The sequence below is a fragment of the Octodon degus genome, unplaced genomic scaffold (assembly GCF_000260255.1).
Source record: "Octodon degus isolate 3935 unplaced genomic scaffold, OctDeg1.0 scaffold00005, whole genome shotgun sequence".
Lineage (NCBI taxonomy): Eukaryota > Metazoa > Chordata > Mammalia > Rodentia > Octodontidae > Octodon > Octodon degus.
In genome coordinates this window covers 30,698,202-30,718,121 of record NW_004524581.1, presented here as the reverse complement: position 1 = coordinate 30,718,121, position 19,920 = coordinate 30,698,202, and the positions used below count along the sequence as shown (strand labels likewise).

Below are 19,920 nucleotides of genomic sequence, written 5' to 3'. Positions count from 1 at the left end.
ACAGAGATGTCAGGTGCCAGCCCTTGCAAGCAGAGCCACGGCTCCAGCTGCCATCTGACTCACAGCTCCCTGGGGTGGGGCAGCTAGAAAGGAGATCTGAGCTCTGGGTGCAGGGGCCCCCTGCACCACCTTGTTGGGGAGCACATAGGTGGCACTGATCCAGCAGAGGACTGGGCTCGGGGGAGGGCTTCTCACAGGTGGTGCCTCAGGGCTCTTCGCATGCGGGGTGCCCAGGCCAGGGATTTTGTCAAGGGCGGGGTAGAGGCCCACCCCAGAACTAGTCTCCCAAAGCGAGGTGGAGCTGCTCACGGCTGCCCATGGGTCTTGTGCAGAATAAGAACCTGGACTGGTTCCCTCGGATGCGGGCCATGTCCCTGGTGAGCAATGAGGGCGAGGGCGAGCAGAACGAGATCCGGATCCTCCAGGAGAAGCTGGGCTCCACCATGAAGCTGGTGTCGCACCTCACTGCCCAGCTCAGCGAACTCAAGGAGCAGGTGTGCACCCTCCCCTGCCCACCACCCCTGGGGCTGGGCAGCCCCTGGAAGTCAGGCCCTGGTGCCAGGAGGTTCAGGTCCTGCGCGGCTCGGAGCCCCTTGCCGAGAGCAGCGCCTCTGCCTTGGGCGGCGCCATCACATGGCCCCTGGTGGAGGCTGGGTCTCTCCCAGCTGCAGCAGGTCAGGGTTGTGGTGAGTTAATGGAGAACGGGTAAGGCTGACGCTGCTGCAGCGTGGCTGGGCCTGTGGAGACTGGGCTGCCTGTGTCCTGACCAGGCACCTGTCTGCCCCCAGATGACAGAACAGCGCAAACGCAGGCAGCGGCTGGGCTTCGTGGATGTCCAGAACTGCATGAGCCGCTGAGAAGCCTGCAGAGGCCTGCAGGGACCCGGAGCCTGAGACCTGCTGGGCACGCTGCTCTTGCCCCAGCCAGGTGCCTACCCTCCACTGCCAGACACCCCAGCGGTATAGCCCCAGCTGTTGCCAGCCAGGAGCAGGAGCCTTGGAAGCTGCCGGGACTGTTTACGTTAATGCCTGCGGGAGGCCTCTGAACCACCATTGCTTCGTGGTCCTCCTGGAGGTGGCTAGGAGCAGGCAGCTCTCTACGCACTACATTTTGGTGGCTGTCCACACCAGGGGAGGTGGCAGGATGCTGTTCTAGACTAGGGCTTTTTTATTTAACTTATTCCAAAGTGCTGTGCCCAGCCCCCTGCTGATCTCTGCCATGGGCCTCCCCTACCCTGGCTTCCTGGGGAGGTCATACCCCTAAGTGACAGGGGCTGAGCCCCTGAGAGTGGCTGTTTCTTGACTCCTACTTTTTTGCTTTTGGTGTATTGTTTTACAAACCTTTTGTTCTCAGAACTAATTCATTAATTGCCTTAAATAAATTAATAGAAATCCAGCCCATGAAGGAGGGCTATTCCCTTTACTTCCCTGGCCAGCAGGGATGAGGGGGCACCATCGTAGACTGGTGGCGGACAGCACCCCTGCCTTTCCCTGCGGGCTGGGCTGTGCCTCAGTGCTCGGAGTACCAAGTGGCCTCTGTCCCACAGTGACTGAGAACCCGGCTCCCAGGCAGCAGTGCATGTGGCCTATCCTCTCTTTCACCCCAGGTGGCTAGAATGCCTCACCCCGAGTGCCACGGAGGGTCATCTCAGGGCAGGGCGCTCAGTGGTGTGCTGAGGCTCTGTTCCAACCGCTGGGCCCGGCCCATGAGCTCCCGCAGCCCTGCAGGGGGCCGAGGACAGCTGCAGCCTGAGGCCCACCTGGCTGAGGCTGCCTGGAGCTGTGCTGTCGCTTTGGCCAGTGGGCACTGTGCTAGCCACGGGGATGGGGGCATGCAGGACCCTGGCAACCCAGCCTCGCCGCCTCCCGCTGGCTTCGGTTTGCAACAGGAATTCCTTCTCGATTTCCTGCTGCTCTTGGCTTTCTCCCAGCAGCTCCCCTGACCTCAGGAGCCTGAGAACCTTGCCAGCCCCCCCCCCCCCAGCCCGGAGGCTCCCGCACCATGCAGGAGGCACCTTGCGGCCAGGCTGGAGTCCGTGTGTCCTGTGCCCGTCCACTGCCTGTGGCCCTTGTTCATACAGCATCCCTGTGCGGGCTGAAACGAGTTCCTTTTGGTGAGGGCACACAAGCAGGGTGGGAGGCCAGGAGGTTTTATTGACAGGAGCAGCATACAAGACTCCATGCTTAAGTCTGCGGGCGAGACAGGACCCGAGCCCAGGCCTTCTGCTTCTCCTCGGGGCTCTTGGGGACAAACTTCTCCTGCAGCTTCTTCCACAGGCCTTTGTTCATGTCCTTAAACTCTTCCAGGGTGTCTGTAGGGAGACGGGGACAGAAAGACTCTGGTCTGAAAACTGACGAGGTTGCTGGTCACGGGCTCTTGTGACACAAACACCCTCACGCTCCACACAGTGCTTTCCAGAAGGCAGAATGGACCTGGCCTCTGAAAGGCAGGTCATGTGGGGCAGCATGGAAATGAGGTGCCCAGGTGCTGCACCCCGGTGTCAACTGCCCTCCTCAGTATCAAAGCAGGGCCTGTTTCCTGGCCCCTCCTGCACCTGAAGGGGTGCACAAGTGGTGCTGAGGTGGCGGGTATACTTGGCGTGTCCCCACAGACCTCATCAGCTCCGATTTTCAGATGCAGATGCCGGGGTGAGGGAGGGGAGACGATGCCTCAGGCCAAGCAGCCAGGACAGGTGTGGCTGGGGTGAGCACTGGGCAGGGCAGGTCCACCATGCGCTGCGCAGCCGGGCAGATGGGGGAAGTGGTAGACTTGGGCCCTTGTCCCCACCCATCACTTCCTTAGGGACGCTCAGGCAGATCACTCTGCCCTTAGGCCTGGCTTCCACCTGTACATTGAGGCCCAAAACAGATGCGAGCATGCAACAGTGGGGTTGTGGCCCTCACTGGAAAGGCAGCTGTCCTCTGTGACAGTGCAGGGCCGGGACGGCCTGACACACAGAGATCGCTGCAGCTGGGGTCACACCCGACGGGGCGTGGCAGGGTCTGTATGCGCTGTGGCACAGCAGAAGCCAGAGGCCCCCGGCCCAGCAGATGCGAGACTGAATGTCCTGAGATGTCTGGTTTAAATGCTCTTCAAGACTAAAGCTCCCTGGTATCTAGATATGCCTGGATCTTCAGCTATTAACAAAATTTAGAAACAACATTAAAATGTTTTCGAGCCCCAAGAGGCCCCTATGTTATCTGTTGCCATTTCTGGTGTCTCCTGATTCCACTGACATGCGTTATATACACAGAAGCCACGACAGCCTTTTTCCTGGGACTCTGCTGGAAGCCCAGGCTCCCAGATGGGGAAGGAAGCGTGAGCGGTGGGGGATCCCGTCCACCTGTGCTGGGAGCTGCCCCTGGTGCCTCGGGAGCCCAGCACCGGGCTGGACGTGCCAGTGACTGGGGCCACAGCCACCTCCCCAGCGTCTCTCTACAAGGTGGTGTGGCAGGTCTTTTCTTGCCCTATCAGAGGAAACACTTGGTAAGCTTATGTCACATTGCAGCAAAAATATGAGGCTTGCTGTGAAAACAAATTATCAGTGCATCTTCTGAGCTGAAGCCCGGGCAGAATGAGCTGCAGCAGGGCTGTGGGAGAGCTGGAACCTCCCGACTCCCTGCAGGCTCGCAAGGCTTCCCGGGGTGGACCCCAGGCACTGCGGCTTATGAGCTCAGCTTTGGCGTTAACTCCCCGAGGCCTTCACAAGGCAGCGTGCCTCAGTGCTACTAATGACATGGACGAGGGACTTGGGAGTTGGGGGGAAAATCCCCATAAGGCCATTCTGCCTGGATACAGCGTCTGCACTCCAGAATTCCTGAGAGTCACAGGACAGCAGGTGACAGCATCAGGCTTTAATCGGCTGGGAAGAGTTACGAGTGTTCTAGAGGGTCAAATCTCTACAACTTAGTTGGCGAAAACTGCGCACTGCCAGAGAAGAGGAAAGAGATTCCCATAGCACCAGACGGCACCTATTTCAGGGCTGTGCCCTCAGAAAAGGTCAGTCTATTTTTGTACACAGTATCCTTGGCAATAAAAATAGCAACTTCCAGTACCTGTCCACTTCACCCCCGCCCCTCCCAGTGACAATGGACACGGAAAAATCAGGCTGGGCTGGGCAGGGGTTTTCCTTTCTTGTTAAGAGGGGTCTATCCATGACTAGCACGTACCCAGTTAGGTCATATCTAACCGACAGACCGTGTCCCCTGGGTCAGATAACTCACAGGCGGATATCCCCATACACGTTTACTGAATGGCTTTTTGTTTTAATTAAAACCCTCATTGTTGGTAAAGCCCCCTTAGGACCATAAAAATAAAATTATTTTCCTTCCATCCTGATTTCAATGACTTCCATTTGGCAAATATGTATTCCCTTGTCCCTTGCTGCCCAACCTTGAATTTAAAAGCAGTAAAGATGGATTTTCTTTTTTAAATGATGCTTGTGACCTCTGCGTTCTGGGGCTACAAGCCTGAGCCCTGTGGCTTCTGAGTTTCCTGGGGGCCACTCCACAGGGCTCTCGGCATGCAAACCCGTCTCATTAGACGAGTCCCTTGGCCTAGCAAACTCAAAGAATCCTCTGCAAAGCGAGCAGGCGACCGCTGTGCTCCCTACCTGTGGACAGGATCAGCTTGTACTCCTCCAGGGACAGGCCGCTGAAGCTGGTGTCTCTCGGGCGAGGGTACTGGCGCAGGCGGGAGAGAGGAGGATTAGCTCAGCAGCACACCACTCCAGGGGTCCAGCGGCCTGGCAAGGGGGCAGCGCCACCTTGAGGCCAAGACCCGGCCTTGCAGGAACCCTGCGGGAGCCGGCAGCTGCCGCTCCAGAGCGCAGCGTTCCTCTTCGGGGAAGACAGACCCGCCGTGAGGGTCTGAGGGCAGGCTGTGGTGTCTGACGGCTCCCAGGAGAGGTCTACGCTGCTGCTCAGACTGTGCTCTGAGCACAGAGGATTCGGGAGAAATCCCTCTGGCGTGTAGGCCTTTCCACTTGGCAATGTCTATTTGTAGAGTTACTAAACCTATTTTTCAAGTCTAGAAAAACCACACTAAGTGGAATTTGACAGAAATCCTGTCAATGCTGAGGAAGAGCACAGCTGTCAGGCGGGACTTTCCCGACTGCCCCATTATCACAGAGCATGAGCGTCAGTCTCCCAGGGAAGCGTATGTGAGACCACGGTGGTCAGAGGCACGAGGAGCGCACGGCAGCACACGCAGTACTGTCCGCAACTCTTAGCTGTATTTAGGTGAGCCCAAAGCCTCTCGTAGGCACTTTGCTGGCATGGCTGAAATTACCAGTTACACCTGAAAGCAGCAAGCCACAGTTCTCTTACCAAGCACTGTACGATCAGCTTTACCTTCCCTCTTTCTGGCCACCCATCGCAGCAGAGGCTGGGACAGAAGAGCCCACAGCCCACTCACCTTGTGTTTGTAGTAGTTTGAATGGAGTCGTGCCAAGCTCTCGTACATCTGATCGCAGGCCTCGGGCTCAGCGACCTGAAGACAAAGAGGCCACAGCAGTGAGCAGGGCAGCCGTGCCCCGTGCTGCAGCCCATTCACTCGTGGGTGGCACACGCCTGGCCTCCGACGCCCATTTTCACAGGTCATCTCTTGGAGAAAAGGTCCACCTGGTCAGCCAGCAGGAAACCCAATCAATCAGCCAGCAAACAAGCACACATTGAGTCCCTGTGGCCAGCTGCTGTGGGCAGGACCACAATAAAAACTAAGACCACTGTCGTGGGTCTGATCCTCAGAGCACCAAATCAAACAAAACCAAAACCCCTAACGCTGGAAGTGGGCCTTCAGGAGCCAGACATAAGAGTACATGGTGGTGGTGGCAGATGGGAGACAGACAGACACAGACAGACAGACAGACACACACACACACACACACAGAGGCCCAGAGCCATGCATGTGCAGAGCAGGTCTGCCCAACGGCCAAGGGCAAGGTACATGAGCTGGACTAAGAAATACAAAGCTCTTGGAGTTAAACCTAAAGCAGGAAACCTGTTAAGTAAAGATTCCTTGATGAAAGGCAAAAGAAAGGGGGGGGGTGCTGCTGAAACTCAGGAAGAAGCAGGCAGACGTGGAGCAGAGATGCAGAACCCAGGGCAAGCCGGGGATGCAGGGATGCCAAGCAGGAAGCAGACCAGGACCAGAGGCCTGGGGCAGCAGAGAGGAAGAAACAGGAGTTCTGGGTGTCTGTGACCCACACGGGCCCATGTTTCCTGCCTTGTTATCTCTATGGTTCCTTTTTGTATGTATCTTTTTGAGACAGGGTTTCACTCTGCAGTTCAAGCTGGCCTTGAACTCATTTTGTAGTCCAGGATGGCCTCAAACACAGAGACCCTCCTGCCTCTGCTTCCCAAGTGCTGGGGTTACACGTGTCACCCTGCCCAGAGGTTCCTCACATTTTTATGCCAAGAATTTTGAAAGTCCTTAGAACAAGACCTTCTCTTTTATATTTCTTCCCAGAATTCAAATGATGCATTTTTACCTAACTGGCATCCTTTCTTGAAGACAGCGCATAAATAATGCAGGAGTAAAGCACACATCTTGTGTGCAGGTCAAGCAGGCCCCATCCCCGCCCCATCCCAGTCCAGCCACTGCTCCAGAGGACAAGCAGCTCGCTGCAGAAGATGATGGAGGGTGTGGTGGGGTCTGCGCCCAGGGACCAAGGTTCTACCTGAGGGCACAAGACACAGGAAGCAGGTGAGGCCGGAGGCTGGCAGCCGTCCTTGGGAGAAGTGCAGTGGGCTCGCTACTTCTGTAGCAAGGTCATAGCCCCAAAACCCCACAGGAGACATGACAAGGCACACGCCACTGTAGGGAGGGGACACTGGCACAAAGGCTCAGGGTGCCATTTCTATGCCATACCTGGCACTCGGGCCAGCGTGTCCACCTGCCTGTGGGAGAGCCTGGCAGCATCACTCCCCAGTTACGGAGTGTCATGCGAGTCCCTCCACGTGCTGTCCCCCCGCCCTCAGACCCGGGCTCTAAGCCCCATCTGCCATGCTACCATCCTCCGAGTCTCTTTCTCTTTGGGTCCACCTGAGCAAGGCCCCTCACCCCGTACTTCAGTGCGGGTCTCTTGCATGGCACCTAACATGGAAGCAGCCCATATCCACTGACGGTCCACACCCCAGGCACGGCAGCTGTTTTCGGTGTGACCCTGACAGACAGAGGACCCCTATGGCACCTGTCTCATACCCCAGGCCCTGTTAATTCCTTACTCCTTCTGTCACATGCTGCCATTTTTGAGACATATCAGCCAACTTAACTTCTTTTGTTAAAAGGATAACAGCACCTAGTTCCAAGGACAGTAGGAGGGCTAGTGAGATGACAGATGACCACTTGGAAAGCCAGGCAGGAAAACAGCACTAGTGTCCGCTCTGATTATGAGTAGTCAGTAGCCATCCCAGCAAAGGCATGAGCCTTGACTTCACAAGCCTGAGAGGGACAAACATGGCCCAGGACAACCCTGGTGGCAGGAGCAGGAGAGGTATGAAGAGGCCAGGAGGGCCCACGAAGCAGGGCTGGGAACAGGCACGTGGCCAGGATGAGCGCATCGGTGTGGCCGGTGCTGAGATGGGAGCGGAGGTAGCTTGGGCCTGACCCGACCCTGGTGCCTCCTGGTAGCCTGTGGTCAGGCCAGTGGGACTCAACGGCTGGCCAAAGTGAACTGTGTCCTGCGCCCGTTCTCCTGACAGCTGCTCACCTAGACACACCCTTCACCTGTGTCCCAGCCACTTCCTGTCTGAGCATGTAGAAAAGGCAATCCCTGCTGGCCGCGGCCTCCCAGCTGGCTTGCTGCTCCTACACTGCTGCAGATCGCAGCTGCGCCCCACCCCTCTGCACCTCCACACCTCCTGCCCCCCGTGTTTTCTTCCTGCTCCTCTGCCTCTGCTTCTCCAGGTGAGCCGGTGCCAAATGCCTGCTCTGCCACCCATCATGTCATGGCGGGGCTGTGGACAGGCAGGGATCAGAGATGGACAAGACACTGTTCCTGAGAGGCCAAACTGGATTTGGGCCGAGGGCAAAACCAAAGTGCCCCTCTGGGCGCCCTCAACGTTAAACGGCCTCAGTGTTAAGGCATAAGAAGGTGGACGGAGGGCCTGCGGCTCAGTGCTCAGAGGAGCTTCCAACCTCCGAGGCCCAGGGCAGCCTGCTCTCAATACATCCCTTCGGTTGGTCGGAAAGTGTCTCCCTGAGGCTGTGAGAGGAGCTGAGAGGGGTGATGGGAGGTTGAGCTTCACTGTGTTCTAGGAAGTTCCCGCCACTGATGCAAGGGTGGAGTCATGGGCAGTCCTGTGTTCTCAGTCACAGCTAACTCCAGCACAGCAATGAAAACCAAACCAAACCAAGCCTCTGCTTACGACATAAAGACTATCAGCGGACACACTAGTCTGATTCCAGAAGCCTCACTACACACCCATGTTACACTTTATTCACTCCACCACAAACATCGAGTTCTGAAATACAGTTTTTCTGATGAAATGTATTACGCATATTTAGAAACAGTTTTGTATACAAGCTTTAAATTACCTGGCTTTGCATTCACACCTAATGAGATTACAGGCATTTCAGGACTAATAGTGCTGGGTTTGAAAAAGGCAGCAGCAGGGACATTATGAAAAATTCAGCACTGCTGCCTAAATGTGAGTGAAATAGATGTCAGCTGACAAAGTGTCCTTTATAGCTCTATTTCTGCTCCTTTTGCATTTCCCCTGCTCACTCGCCAGTAAATTTCTCTTTACCATATTAAACTTTTATACATACAAATCTACATCAGTGCCGCAGGCACTGATTTCGATTTTCAAAATTGAATTTTGGGTGGTGACAGCGATGGCAGAGTGGCCCGTATTCTAGTCACAGAGAGGGAGGCATAAACATTGTTGGGAAAGGGTGCTGCGAACCGCTTTACTAATTAAGGTAGAGCTGGATCTGGTCCAGGCGGATCCATGAAAAAAGCTTTCATGACTCGGTAATGAGCTTGTGAAATGAGTCCGCTCCGCTCCCGAGCGCAGCCTTTCAGTTCAGGCGGGGATCTGTTTCCTCAGCACCTACTACGGAGTACACGCTCTGTAAGGAGACTGGGAGGACACAAGGACCCGGCCCCTGCAAGGTCTGACAAGCCAGGTGTCTGGGGCACTCGGGTCTCAAAGGCTAGGGACCGCTTGTGTGCCGGGCCACAGAACACCGAGGCAGGGGGACTGCAGCTGAACGAGACCCTGCGCATGCAACTCAGCGCTGCCCAGTTCAACACCCAGTACGGAAAGACCAGGGCAGACCCCACAGTATGGCAGCCAGTTTGGGTGGCACTGAAGACACTTGCTGAGGCCGCAAGTGCACTCGTAGCTGGATCTTGGCCACCAAGGACCACGGAGCACTGAAGGCTCCCAAGGCTGCCTACCACTGGCCAGCAGCCTAAATCTCTTGAGTGACGTGTGACACCAGAAGTTCCCTGAGGAGCAGCACTGTGTCTAACCACACGTAGGTCAGCACAGCCCCCGTGCACTGCAGCTCTGCTCCGAATCGGGAAGCCACAGGGATGGCATCTGCGCTCCGCTTGGAGCTGACTCTCCTGGCACCTGCTTGGCAGTGGGCCCCAGATCACAACTGCAAACAGTGTAACTGGTTCCCAGTTACACTTCAAAACCTGGACTCCAGGGAACCCACAAATGGCTTCTTGATGGCCAGCACACTAGGATACCGAGGTGTGGATCCTCCCCACACCGAGGTGCCAGGGACCAGGCCTCTGGCTGGCTGTGCATGACCTCTGAACTCTGCTTTGCGAAAGTGGAGGGATCATTACACTGTTAGAAACCCAAGGAAGTGTGGCTTCTTTCAAAGCGCCAATGATTTGATGTGGACACGCCACAACTGTAATGACTTGCGCTGGCTGGGCAGCAGCACTGGGGGCTGCCGAGCACTCAAGAGCGTGAAGAGGGCCTGAAGAGGGCCGCTCCTTGGCCTAACGAGCTCATTAGGAGGATCTGCTCCTTCCCCTGTTGTTAAGTCAACAATCACAGTTGTTCCCTCACCTTCCCCCATGTCGTGAGGCTTTTTTCTATGCTCTCAGTGCTGCAGGGAAGGAGAGTTCTTTTAAGGAAACTGGATTCAAAGGGGGCAAGAACCATGACGTGGACTTAAAATCTGCATAATAGGGTGCAGGGGGTGAGAGGTGTTCCATGTGTTCCTGCTTGCCACCGCCGCCTCCCCTCCTGGTGGGTTTGGGGTGGACCCTGAGACTCCCCAAAGGGCAATTTGAGCTGGAGTAAGTGGAGGCAGGTTTTGTGCTCTTTTGGAGGCTGAATTATTAATCTGCCTTCTAGTGAGCCTGGCTTTTCCACACCAATGTCCCACTGAGGACCATCTTTCTGTCTTCATTGGGGAGCCAGGAGTTGGGGCAGAGAAAAGCAGGTGCGCAAGCATGGGGAGGTGTTGAATGTTTCTGCCCAAGCAACCCGAGGTCCAAAAAGGTTTGAGCAGGGCAGGGCAAGGGAGAGGTCTGAAGCTTATGAACAAGAGGCTGTTCGCACTAGCACTAGCACTAGCACTAGCAGCAGCCATAGCCGTAGCCGCAGCTGCAGCCGGGCAACCTGACAGGAACATGTGGGCCTGGGCCAGGGCAGCTGCACTATTTATCACTTGTCCCTGATGGCTAAGCAGCCCCGCGTAAGTGGGTCTTTCTGACTTTGCTTCCTTGTGTGCAACGTGGGAACAGTAATGGTCACCTCACTGGCCGCCCAAGCATGAAGACGGGGTACACAAGTACGCTGGGCTCAGCACCCAGAAGTCAAGAGGCTGTGCAGCCCTGCCTGCCTCTCCTGGAGAGGCTGCTTCCGTGTTAGCAGCTCCCCCCTCCCCCCGCTGTCTGTGTGGCAAAGGGCCCCCCCAGGGGGACAATGACCGACCAGCCCACCCGGCTCCCAAACTGCTGTGGCTGTGATGAACGATACACAGCTCCCCCCCGCCCAAGGCTTTCCAAATGACCCGGACGTCAGTGACTCACAGCGCTCGCTGTTCTGGAGTCTGGCTGCGCCCTCCAAGGATGATCACAGAGTGATTTACTCAGCCCAGGTGCTTCTGCAGGTAACATCAGATGAGGGACCATGACAGTGGTCCTGAGTAATGTGCCCACTGCCATCAGGACACGCAGGCTCACTCCACCAGGAACGCATCCATCAGCTGCCAGGGGATGCGAATCTGCGGTGATGATTCAACCCGTGTGGGCTCCCAACGATCAGCAGCTGTCTCCCCAGGTGATGACAAAGGGTGACAACTTCCAAAGAGAAAGCTCTACCCTCCTGATGGCTGCTCTGATGCAATCAATCAAGGAGGCGACTGTCACTCTCTTGCCTCCCTGGGGACTCGGCCTGATACTCAACAGAAGGGCCTGGTAGTGAGGACTGGTTTGTGTCCCTTTTCTGTAGTTCCTGCAGCTCCACTCAGGTCACAGACACAGCCTTGACTCTTCACTATTTCGCTCCATCTAGTTCTGCTATACCCGAAGCTATTCTAATGAGCTGCCCTGCATGCCGTACCCAATCACTTGTGTATCTACTCACTTAATGTCACGTGTGCCAAGACAACACTAGACATTAGGGTTGGGGGGAAATAGCAACATTTCTGTTCTCACAGAGCTCACGCTAAGAATATGCATATGCACAGCCCTAGGAAGCCTGAGTCTGCAGAATTGGGGCCAGATGACGCGCTTGCCTTCAAAATCTTCACACTCCACGCTAGTGAAGACCACTATCAATGGGTAAGGACCTCAGGGACAGTGACCTCCCTCTTCTCCCCCAAGTCCTGGGCCATGCTCCCCCATGCCACCCTGCAATCAGTGTGCTCTTGCTCCACTACGAGGACTGCTTTGGCTCTGTGTTGGGCTAAGCTGCGAAAGACCTATGCTCTGCTTGGACAGGTCATGGCCAAGTGTCGCAAGTTGTTTCTTGGTTTTCCGGCTTTCACAGTCACTTCTTCCGACTGTGTGCACCCTCTCTCACTCGGCGCTCTGATTGCCTGCCTGAGCCCCAGGCCCAGATATCACACTGCTACCTTAACACGTGCTCTTGAAGGTCAATCCTCCTGGCATCTCAAGTTTAACTGTGAAACACCAAACTCACCGTGTTCTCCCCGTGGCCCACCTGTTGCGCATCTAGTCTTGCCCAGCTCAGTGAGCGGCACCCAGTTAGTAAGGCCAGAAACAATCTTGGTGCTATCTTCAGTTCCTCTTTCCTTTACCCCATGTCCAACCCATGAGCAAGTCCTGTGGACATGACCTGTACAATACAATCTGAATCCAGCTACCTCCATTTCCTGTGCTGCCACCCTCATCTGAACCACCACTAGGGCACCCCAGAGGCTTCCTGCCGCCTCCCTGTTGCAGCTCTTGCCTTCTATAATCCATTTGCCACACAAAACTAGAGTGACCTTTGGAAAAAGGGAACGAGGTCAGCAGTCCTCTGACTAAATGTCCTCAGTGGTTTCTCACTACTCATAAGATCTAACGTCTTTTATGACTCTCCCATGCCTGGCCCTGCCTTCCTGGGCCTCAGATCTTAGCAAATGCTACCTCACTTGCTACTCGCCAGTAACTCTGTTCCTTTTCACGGAACGCTATATTCGAGTACACACTGCGTGCCGTACTCTTTCCTCAGGTCTCACTCTACACCTCTGCAGAAATGCCTACCACAACTGTAACTTTTTTGTATTATGCTACCCTACCTTAGAGCCACCACAGTACCTGATGTCTATTTGCTTACTGTGTCCTGAACCGGAGTGTAAATTCACACAGGCGGGACTTCACTTTCAGCTCACCGCTACTGCCCCAGCGTCAAGCATGGCAGGTGCTCACTAAACATGTGCTGTACATGAATTAATGAATCCCAGGGCTTCTGCACCAACCTAGAGAGCAAGAAGGCCCGAGACACGCAGGAGCCTGAGCGTCACGTGTTCCGCAGGCTTACAGAGGGGCAGGAAGAACGCAGACTCAGCGGAGGCCGCGCAGAGGTCCTCGGGGAGCAGCTCCGTCAGCACGGACCCCGGCGAGGGGTAACAGCACGACTTCCCGGGACTATCTGCGGAAGCGCTGGGGGTTTCGCTGCCACTGCGCTAGCATTCTGAATTCTGCTAGCATTCTGAGTCACGTGGGGGGCTTTAAAAAACACTGGTGCCCAGGCCCCACCCCCAAACCCTGAGATTAGGTGAGGCGCCTGGACTCTTAAAACTCTGCGCGGACCCGAAGGCGGCAGCTCGCGGGCAGCCGGGTCCGCGCACACGTGCGGCCAGAACGGCACGACTGCGCATGTGCGGCCCCGCCCCGGCCCGCTCTTGGGCCCCGCCCCTGGCGCGTCCTTCCCGCCCCTCTCCCAGCCACCTCGCCGCCGATCACCTGGGTATTTTCTCCCTCCCGAAAGGCCTGGGCTACCCGCTGCCGCAGGTAAGCGCCCAAGTCCCGGCCCCGTTTGGTGTCGTCCACTGGCCACTCCTCACAGAGCTTAAGGAAACGGCGGTAGCGGCTGGCCGCCATTTTGGGCCCCAACTGCCCCGCCCTGGGGGAGGAGTCGGCGTTTGGCGCTTGCGCACTGAGGTTTGCAGCATGCCCCTGGCGGGCATGCGCAGCTTCGCGGGCGTCGCGCCGCTCGCCGGGCGGGGGCGCTGTTTGCCAGTTTTCTACAAGCCGAGCCAATCGGGCGCTTCCTCCTGGATCTCGCCCAGCTCCCAGGGGCCGAGATGATGCAGAGTACCCTAGGGACAGCTTTGCATTTCTTTTTCAATGACTACACAATCTCCAGACTAGAAAACCCTCCTGTGAGAAGTCGGCTGATTTGCATAAGCGAATCTATTTGCACACAAATGCAGGTTTTTATTGGATGAAGATGTGTTTGTACCTAGTCACGTAGCAGCGCACGGTTTCCAGCCCCAATTCTGTTCCTGTTGGTTTCCTTGGAACTCAGCCACAGGGCTTCTTCCGAGCTCCTGTCGTCCCTCTCCGCAGCCCCAGTTGTGCCCATCTTTGCGCCCCGTGTCCCTGCCCCAGGCCAGGCACGTTTCCTTGGAATGCAGTTTTCAGAAATTTAAGTGTACATTAAATATGTTCTCGATACGCAGGCCTCACGCCCTCCACCTTTGCGCCCCTCGTGGCTCCCTATTTCCCAGCCCCTGGAAGTCACCATTCTGTGTTGTGTCTCTGGGATTTTAACCCCCCTGGAAATAGAATCATACACTATTTGTCTCTTTTTTGTGACTGGGTTATTCCATTTATTTGTTTGTTTATTTATGTATTTGCTCAGCACGCCCCGGGGATTGAACTGCAGTCCCTGTGCTTGCCTAAGCTTGCCTAAGCAGGTGCTTTAGACCGCTGAGCTATCTTGCTGGTCCAGTTATTCCTTTTAGGGGAAGGTCCTCAAGGTTTATCTATGGTGTAGCATATGTCAGAACCCTTACCCCTTTTGCATTTTTTTTTTTTTTTTTTAGGTTTTTGGTAGTAGCCATCCAAATGGGTGTGAGGTTGTGTCCTCGTGTAGCTTTGATCCGCATCTGTCTGGTGGTCTCTGGTGTTGCGCATGATTTCCTGTGCTGAGGGCTTCTTTGGAGAAGTGTCTGGTCAAGAACTTTATCCTTTCTCATGTATGGTGCTGGGGATTGAGCCAGGCCTTGCATGCCGAGCTGCACCCCCTTTTGGAAATGTTTAAATTCTGAGACAGAGGCTTATTAAGTTGATAAGTTACTCAGGCTAGATCCTCCTGCTTCAGCCTCTCGCAGTGTCGAGACTATAGGCTTGCACTACCACAACCTGCTTCCTTTGTCCAGTTTTGAGTTGGATTTTTTTGTTGTTGTTGGTTCTAAGTTTTCAGGTTCTCTATTCTGTACATTAATCCTTTATCAGATACGTGATTTTCAGATACTTGCTTTTATCAAAATTTATTTTAGCCAGGCATGGTGGCACACACCTGTAATCCCAGCACTCAGGAGGCTGAGGAAGGAGGGTCAATGAAAGTTCGAGACCAGCCTGGGCTACAAAGTGAGCTCAAGGCCTGCTTGAACTGCATAACAAGACTCTCTCTCAAAAGACAAAAAAAAAAAAAAGGAAAGACTTATTTTACCAGTTCCCCTCTTATACACCTCCAGCCACATCACCAATGTGGCCTGCTTTTTGTTTTCTAAAGATTGCCCCACCTGTCACCTAGATTTTCCTTCAAGCCTCAGCCCTGTGCTGCCTGACCATCCTGCCTTGAGTCAGGACCAAGCCGACAGCATTTTATGCACCCCAATGTCTTCCTTCCTGCTTCACCTACTTCCAATAGACTCCTGCCTTCAAGAGTAGACTGTTGAGCCCTGGGGGTACACACAACAAAGCGAAGTTGGAGGGGACAAGGCTTTTCACTAAAGTACCGTTGTGGTCCACATGCAACATTTTAGCTCTGCATAAGTTCCATGAGATGGTGTTGCCTAGGGACACTGTCACTGACTTTGTGTAAGTACACTCAGTGACACTGATGTGATGGAGTCGCCTCATGACACACTTGTCAGAACATACCTCCGCTGTTAAGTGGTGCATGACTCTATTAGCCAGTGTGATGGAATTTTGAGAAAGAGATATTATTTGTAGCTGTTCAGTGGATGCTGTGGCTTGTATCTAGGTGTCCCATCCAAAGCCCCATGTGCTTACAGGTAGAGCTTTTCAGGGCTGGCTGGATCTAAGGTATGAGGCTATGGATTAAGGGTATGATACTGAATTAGTCCACTGACGGGTTTAGTATGGATCTGGGGATGAACAGTGGGAAAGCCTACCCTGGGTGTGGGTGTCACCACCCAACAGGTTTGTAGCCTATTGAACAGAGTAGAATAAAAGGGAAAGAAAGGCTTGCTGCTGCTGCTGCTTGCCTGCTCTACCATGGGCTGTTTCTCTTCAGCCATGCTCCCCTGCCTTGGAACCAGCTGACCATGCACTGAAACATACAAATGGTGAGCTAAAAGAAATCTCTCCTACTTTAATTTGTGGGTGTCAGGTATTTTGTCTCAATAATGAAAAAGTAAGATGGGAATAGGGAAGAAAGTACAGGGACAGCTTCAGTAGAACATGTGGCAGGCATGGGGGACAGCAAAAAGGAGAGAGAGGGGTTTGGTTTGGCCGGCCAGACTCTCTCTGTTGTAGGCCCTAAGAAGAGCAGCCTGAGGTGGCCACAAGTAGCCTGCATTTCACCTGAGGTCCAAGTACAGGGCAAAGGCAAGAAGGGCCAGGAAAGCCTCAGGAGCCTGGACATTTGCCTCCTCCTCTCGCTGCCCTTCTCCACCATCTTCTGGATGTGTGCTGTCACTGGGGGCTCAGGCCTTAATACTTCTCTTCCACCATTAGGAGCCGTGTTTGGAAATGTAGGCTCACTCATTTGCTCATTCATCCATCCATGCATCCATCCATCTGTCCATCCATCCATCTATCCATCCATTCATTCTATGTATACTATATAATTCATACTGTATAATTCATTCATACCATGTCATTTTTTAGAATTTGTTCCAAAATATAGATGTAAGATCTCCTTTTAAAAAAGAATTAAGGGCTTTAAGAGAGTAACTTGACATTGAGCCAAGCACAGTCTGAGTGCTGGCAACTGCACCAGCCTCACGGCCATGGGTGGACGAGTGCCAAGCGGACATGACAGTGGTGGCACTTGTGTGTGTCAGCGCCTCTACGAAAGGAGCAAGGTGACTTCTGGTGTGATGAGTGCCGGAGAACAGCCCAGACAGGGTGCCCATCCACCACCGTGGGGCATCCCTGAGGGGCTTGTGGGTGACAGAGACCTGAGTCACCAAGGGGCAGTCACACACGGGCAAGAGAGGCTTCTGGGAGAGGGGCAGCAGGCCCTCAGGGCAGCCTGTGTGGGTTTCCCTTGCTCCGAACTCCAGTTTCCTCCTTTTCTTTGGTGGGGGGGGAACCAGGGATTGAACTCAGGCCCTTGCGCTTGCCAGGGAAGCGCTTATTCTACTGAGCCATCTCCCTGGCCCCTCCTCCTCTTAACATGGTAATCATATGATAAATTAAAGTACATGCCCATAGCCCCAGCACTCTGGGAGGCTGAGGCAGGAGGATAGCAAGCCCAGCCTGGAAAACATGGCGAGACACCATCTGAAAATAAAACATAAAACACCCTGGGCCTTTGCTACCCGCCTGACCCTGCTCTAGATGTCAGGCACTGATGGCCTCTTTAGTCTTCTCAGTGGCTCAGGCACCACAGGCATCCCACCTCTGGAGGTGGGCATGTGGCCCAGAGCAGCCGGAGTTGCCGGCGTCGCCAGCTAGGAGGTGGCAGAGCCAGGCTCTGCCCCCAGCCGGCAGCTGCGAGCCCCGCTCTGCCCCGCCCTCCTTGCAGTTACACCTCTCACTTGTGCTGCGCGTCTGCTTGGCACAGGCCTTGCCAGTGCAGTGGAGGAGCAGCCCACCAAGTGGCGCAGCTCTTATTTATCCCTCTTCAGGGACCCTGGGGCCGCCCTGGCCTTGCACCCCCTGGGCCCCCTTGCCTTCCTCAGTGCCGGGGGCGGTGTGGCCCGAGTCGGGGCTCGCTGGCTTGTCAGTCACCAGGCGCCACACCGTGCACGTTAATGGGCACTGCCTGGAATGCAGCTCCGTGGAGCTGATGGCCGTGTTAACGCCCACCTGCCGGCTGTCACTCACTGCACAGTGAATGCGGCCGCCAGGGCTGCCCCGCCCTCGCCATTTGGAACCGGTATTTGGGCTTTGTGGAAGCGGCTTGTTCTTTACAGAACTGAGGAGTCAGCAGGGGGAGGAGAAGGGAGGGAGAGCCCGCTGCTTCAGGTTTTTAAGTTATAATGATCCCAGTAATTGAGACACCAAATTGTACATTTAAATCGCTTAAAGTAAAAATAACATTTTGTAATGCTGGTGGCTAATAATGTAAACATTACAAAGGAATTAAATGCTTAGCTTCATTGTGGGGCTTTTCTTCTTTTCACTTACTCAACTGGAGGAAGCAATGGGCTACGGTACCCAGGTACCCGGATGTAGGATGTATCGCTACCGACAGGAGGCTGGAAGGAGGGCTGGACTTGTAGTAGAACAGTTACTCTGTGCCCCGGGGAAGAAGTGGTCAGAGTGTTACAGGGACAGGGACAGTGGCCTTCGTCCCAAGACTTTCTAGGTGTTAGAAGTGGGTGGGGTGGGCCTCCAGACCGGGCTGTCCAAAGTGGCTCAGCTCCACCGTGCCATCCTGTCACCTGCCCAGGGACACGCCCCCTCCTGCACTCCCCACTGTGGCTGACTGTGCAGCAAGGCCGTCCTGCCCCCGTGAGAGGTGGTGCTGTCGCTTGTCCCCTTTCTCAGGAGAGCACCGTCCTTATTGCACAGCAAGGCCTGGCCCCATAGTGTCTCACTAGATGTTTGCCGAGTGAATGAATCCCAGGAAGGTGACCCTAGGGTAGAAAGCCAGGCTTCCCGGGCCTGCCCCTGCCCTCTGGATCCTGGACAGAGGGACACCTGGCTCCCAGCTCCCGGCTATCTGCAGGCAACAGAGGGCCAGGCCGGAGCTGTCACACTCAGCCCGGCTCGCAGCCTCTGTGTGTCCCCCAGGGCGGCCGCTGGCTCCCTGCAGCCCCTGACTTTACGGCCCCAGCTTTCATTCCAGTTCTCTCCCTCATCTTCTAGTTTATGTTTTTGGCCACAGAGGATACAGATTTAAATCAAAAGTCAGAAGTTTAGATCATCTTGAAGAGCTGCTGATGAGCAGGCTCGCCTCGCCGTCTGTTTTATGAGACGCTGCTTGCCCTTTCCTGGGGGTCTGAGCGCGCGGCGCGGCACGGCAGGGAAGAGTGATGGGGCTGCGGCACTGCCCAGATGACTCGGAGGAAAAGCCCTGATAGCTTCCCGTTCATCACACAGGCAACACCCGAGGGCCACTGAGAAGGCAGCGACCCTGCTTGCTCTCCGAGTCACCGCCTGGGGTTCCCGTGGGACAGAGGAAGCCTCAGAGTTGCACAGTGACTGAGGGCCCGGCCAGAGGAAGGAGCTGCTCAGGACCGACCTGCAGAGGTGGCGCTGCTGAGTCCCTGCCACCCTCTTTCCCCTGGCTCTTCACTGCTCTCTCCCTGCTTCATCAGGCATCCTGTTGACACGAGGCTGTGAAGGAAGAGGTCACCCCACAGGTGTACGAGGTGTCATCAAACCCATTTCTTTCCAGGCTGGTCCCGAGACCCCCAGCAGCCCCTGGCACCTGTCCTGGGCCACGGGGCTGATTCTGGCTGAGGGTTGTAGGTGCCCCTTGTCCCTTCCTTGCTGGCTGGTGTTTCCCTCTCTGTGCTCTCTGAGAACGGACGGGCCTGGGTCCCGGATGACTGGAGCACTGGGGTGTGATTTGCTGCTGCTGGTACTGGGAGGCTTTCGTGACAGTGTCAGCCTGCTTTGCCTGATACCTGTGGGCTTCCCAGCGTAGGAGAGCAGAGCTGTGCCTGTTGTGCCCGAGAGTGCATACAGCCTCCCAGGCAAGAGGGGGAGCAGGCAAAAGGCCCGGGGGCTTTCCAGTGCATCTCTGGCTGCCCCGGGCATCAGCGCCTGCCACTGCCGGGCTACTGCTTGCGTTCCCTTCCTCATGCTTGTCGGTCGGCCGGGAACCCCTGCTCTTTTGTTGCCTTCCCCCCTTGCCCTTTCCTTTCCCCACTTTCCTTCATGTCAGATCCTAGCACGCTGCTGCCACCGGTTTAGGATGATGACCTGTGGCAGAGGCTCTCACACCACTGTTCCCCTGGGGGCGCTCTGTATGTCCAGCGAGTAGCCGTGACCTATCTACTTTTCTTTGTCGTTTTGAGGCAGGGCTTCACTATGTAGTTCAGGGTGGCTTTGAACTTACTTTGTAGCCCAGCTGGTCTCACCCTAGCAGAGATCTTCCTGCCTCAGCCTCCCGAGTGCTG

The 19,920-nt window shown here is 55.3% G+C and overlaps 2 protein-coding genes across 2 annotated transcripts in view; one reads left to right on the top strand and one right to left on the bottom strand.

Moving 5' to 3' along the window:
- Itpr3 (inositol 1,4,5-trisphosphate receptor type 3) overlaps positions 1 to 1,953 on the top strand; it is a 56,465-nt gene extending 54,512 nt beyond the window's left edge. The window contains exons 57-58 of the mRNA XM_004624231.2: positions 333 to 494; positions 789 to 1,953. Coding sequence (XP_004624288.1) covers positions 333 to 494; positions 789 to 857 — 231 coding nt within the window. The 3' untranslated portion in view covers positions 858 to 1,953. The remainder of the gene's footprint in view (positions 1 to 332; positions 495 to 788) is intronic.
- A 177-nt stretch (positions 1,954 to 2,130) lies between these two features.
- On the bottom strand, positions 2,131 to 13,554 carry LOC101581326 (ubiquinol-cytochrome-c reductase complex assembly factor 2). Its single transcript, XM_004624230.2, has 4 exons — positions 13,391 to 13,554; positions 5,416 to 5,490; positions 4,613 to 4,682; positions 2,131 to 2,311 (listed from the first exon to the last, which is right to left on the bottom strand). The coding sequence occupies exons 1-4, from the start codon at positions 13,526 to 13,528 to the stop codon at positions 2,184 to 2,186; spliced, it is 411 nt and encodes a 136-aa protein (XP_004624287.1). The 5' UTR covers positions 13,529 to 13,554; the 3' UTR covers positions 2,131 to 2,183.
- Positions 13,555 to 19,920: the final 6,366 nt, after the last annotated feature.

Bases quoted from the DNA above. Each gene is read 5' to 3' on its own strand.
- LOC101581326 (XM_004624230.2), bottom strand. From the start codon at position 13,528: ATGGCGGCCAGCCGCTACCGCCGTTTCCTTAAGCTCTGTGAGGAGTGG. The intron at 4,683-5,415 runs GTGAGTGGGCTG...CGCCTGCGCCAG, and splicing joins CAAACTACTACAAACACAAG to TACCCTCGCCCGAGAGACAC. The intron at 2,312-4,612 runs GTAGGGAGCACA...GTCTCCCTACAG, and splicing joins CAAGCTGATCCTGTCCACAG to ACACCCTGGAAGAGTTTAAG.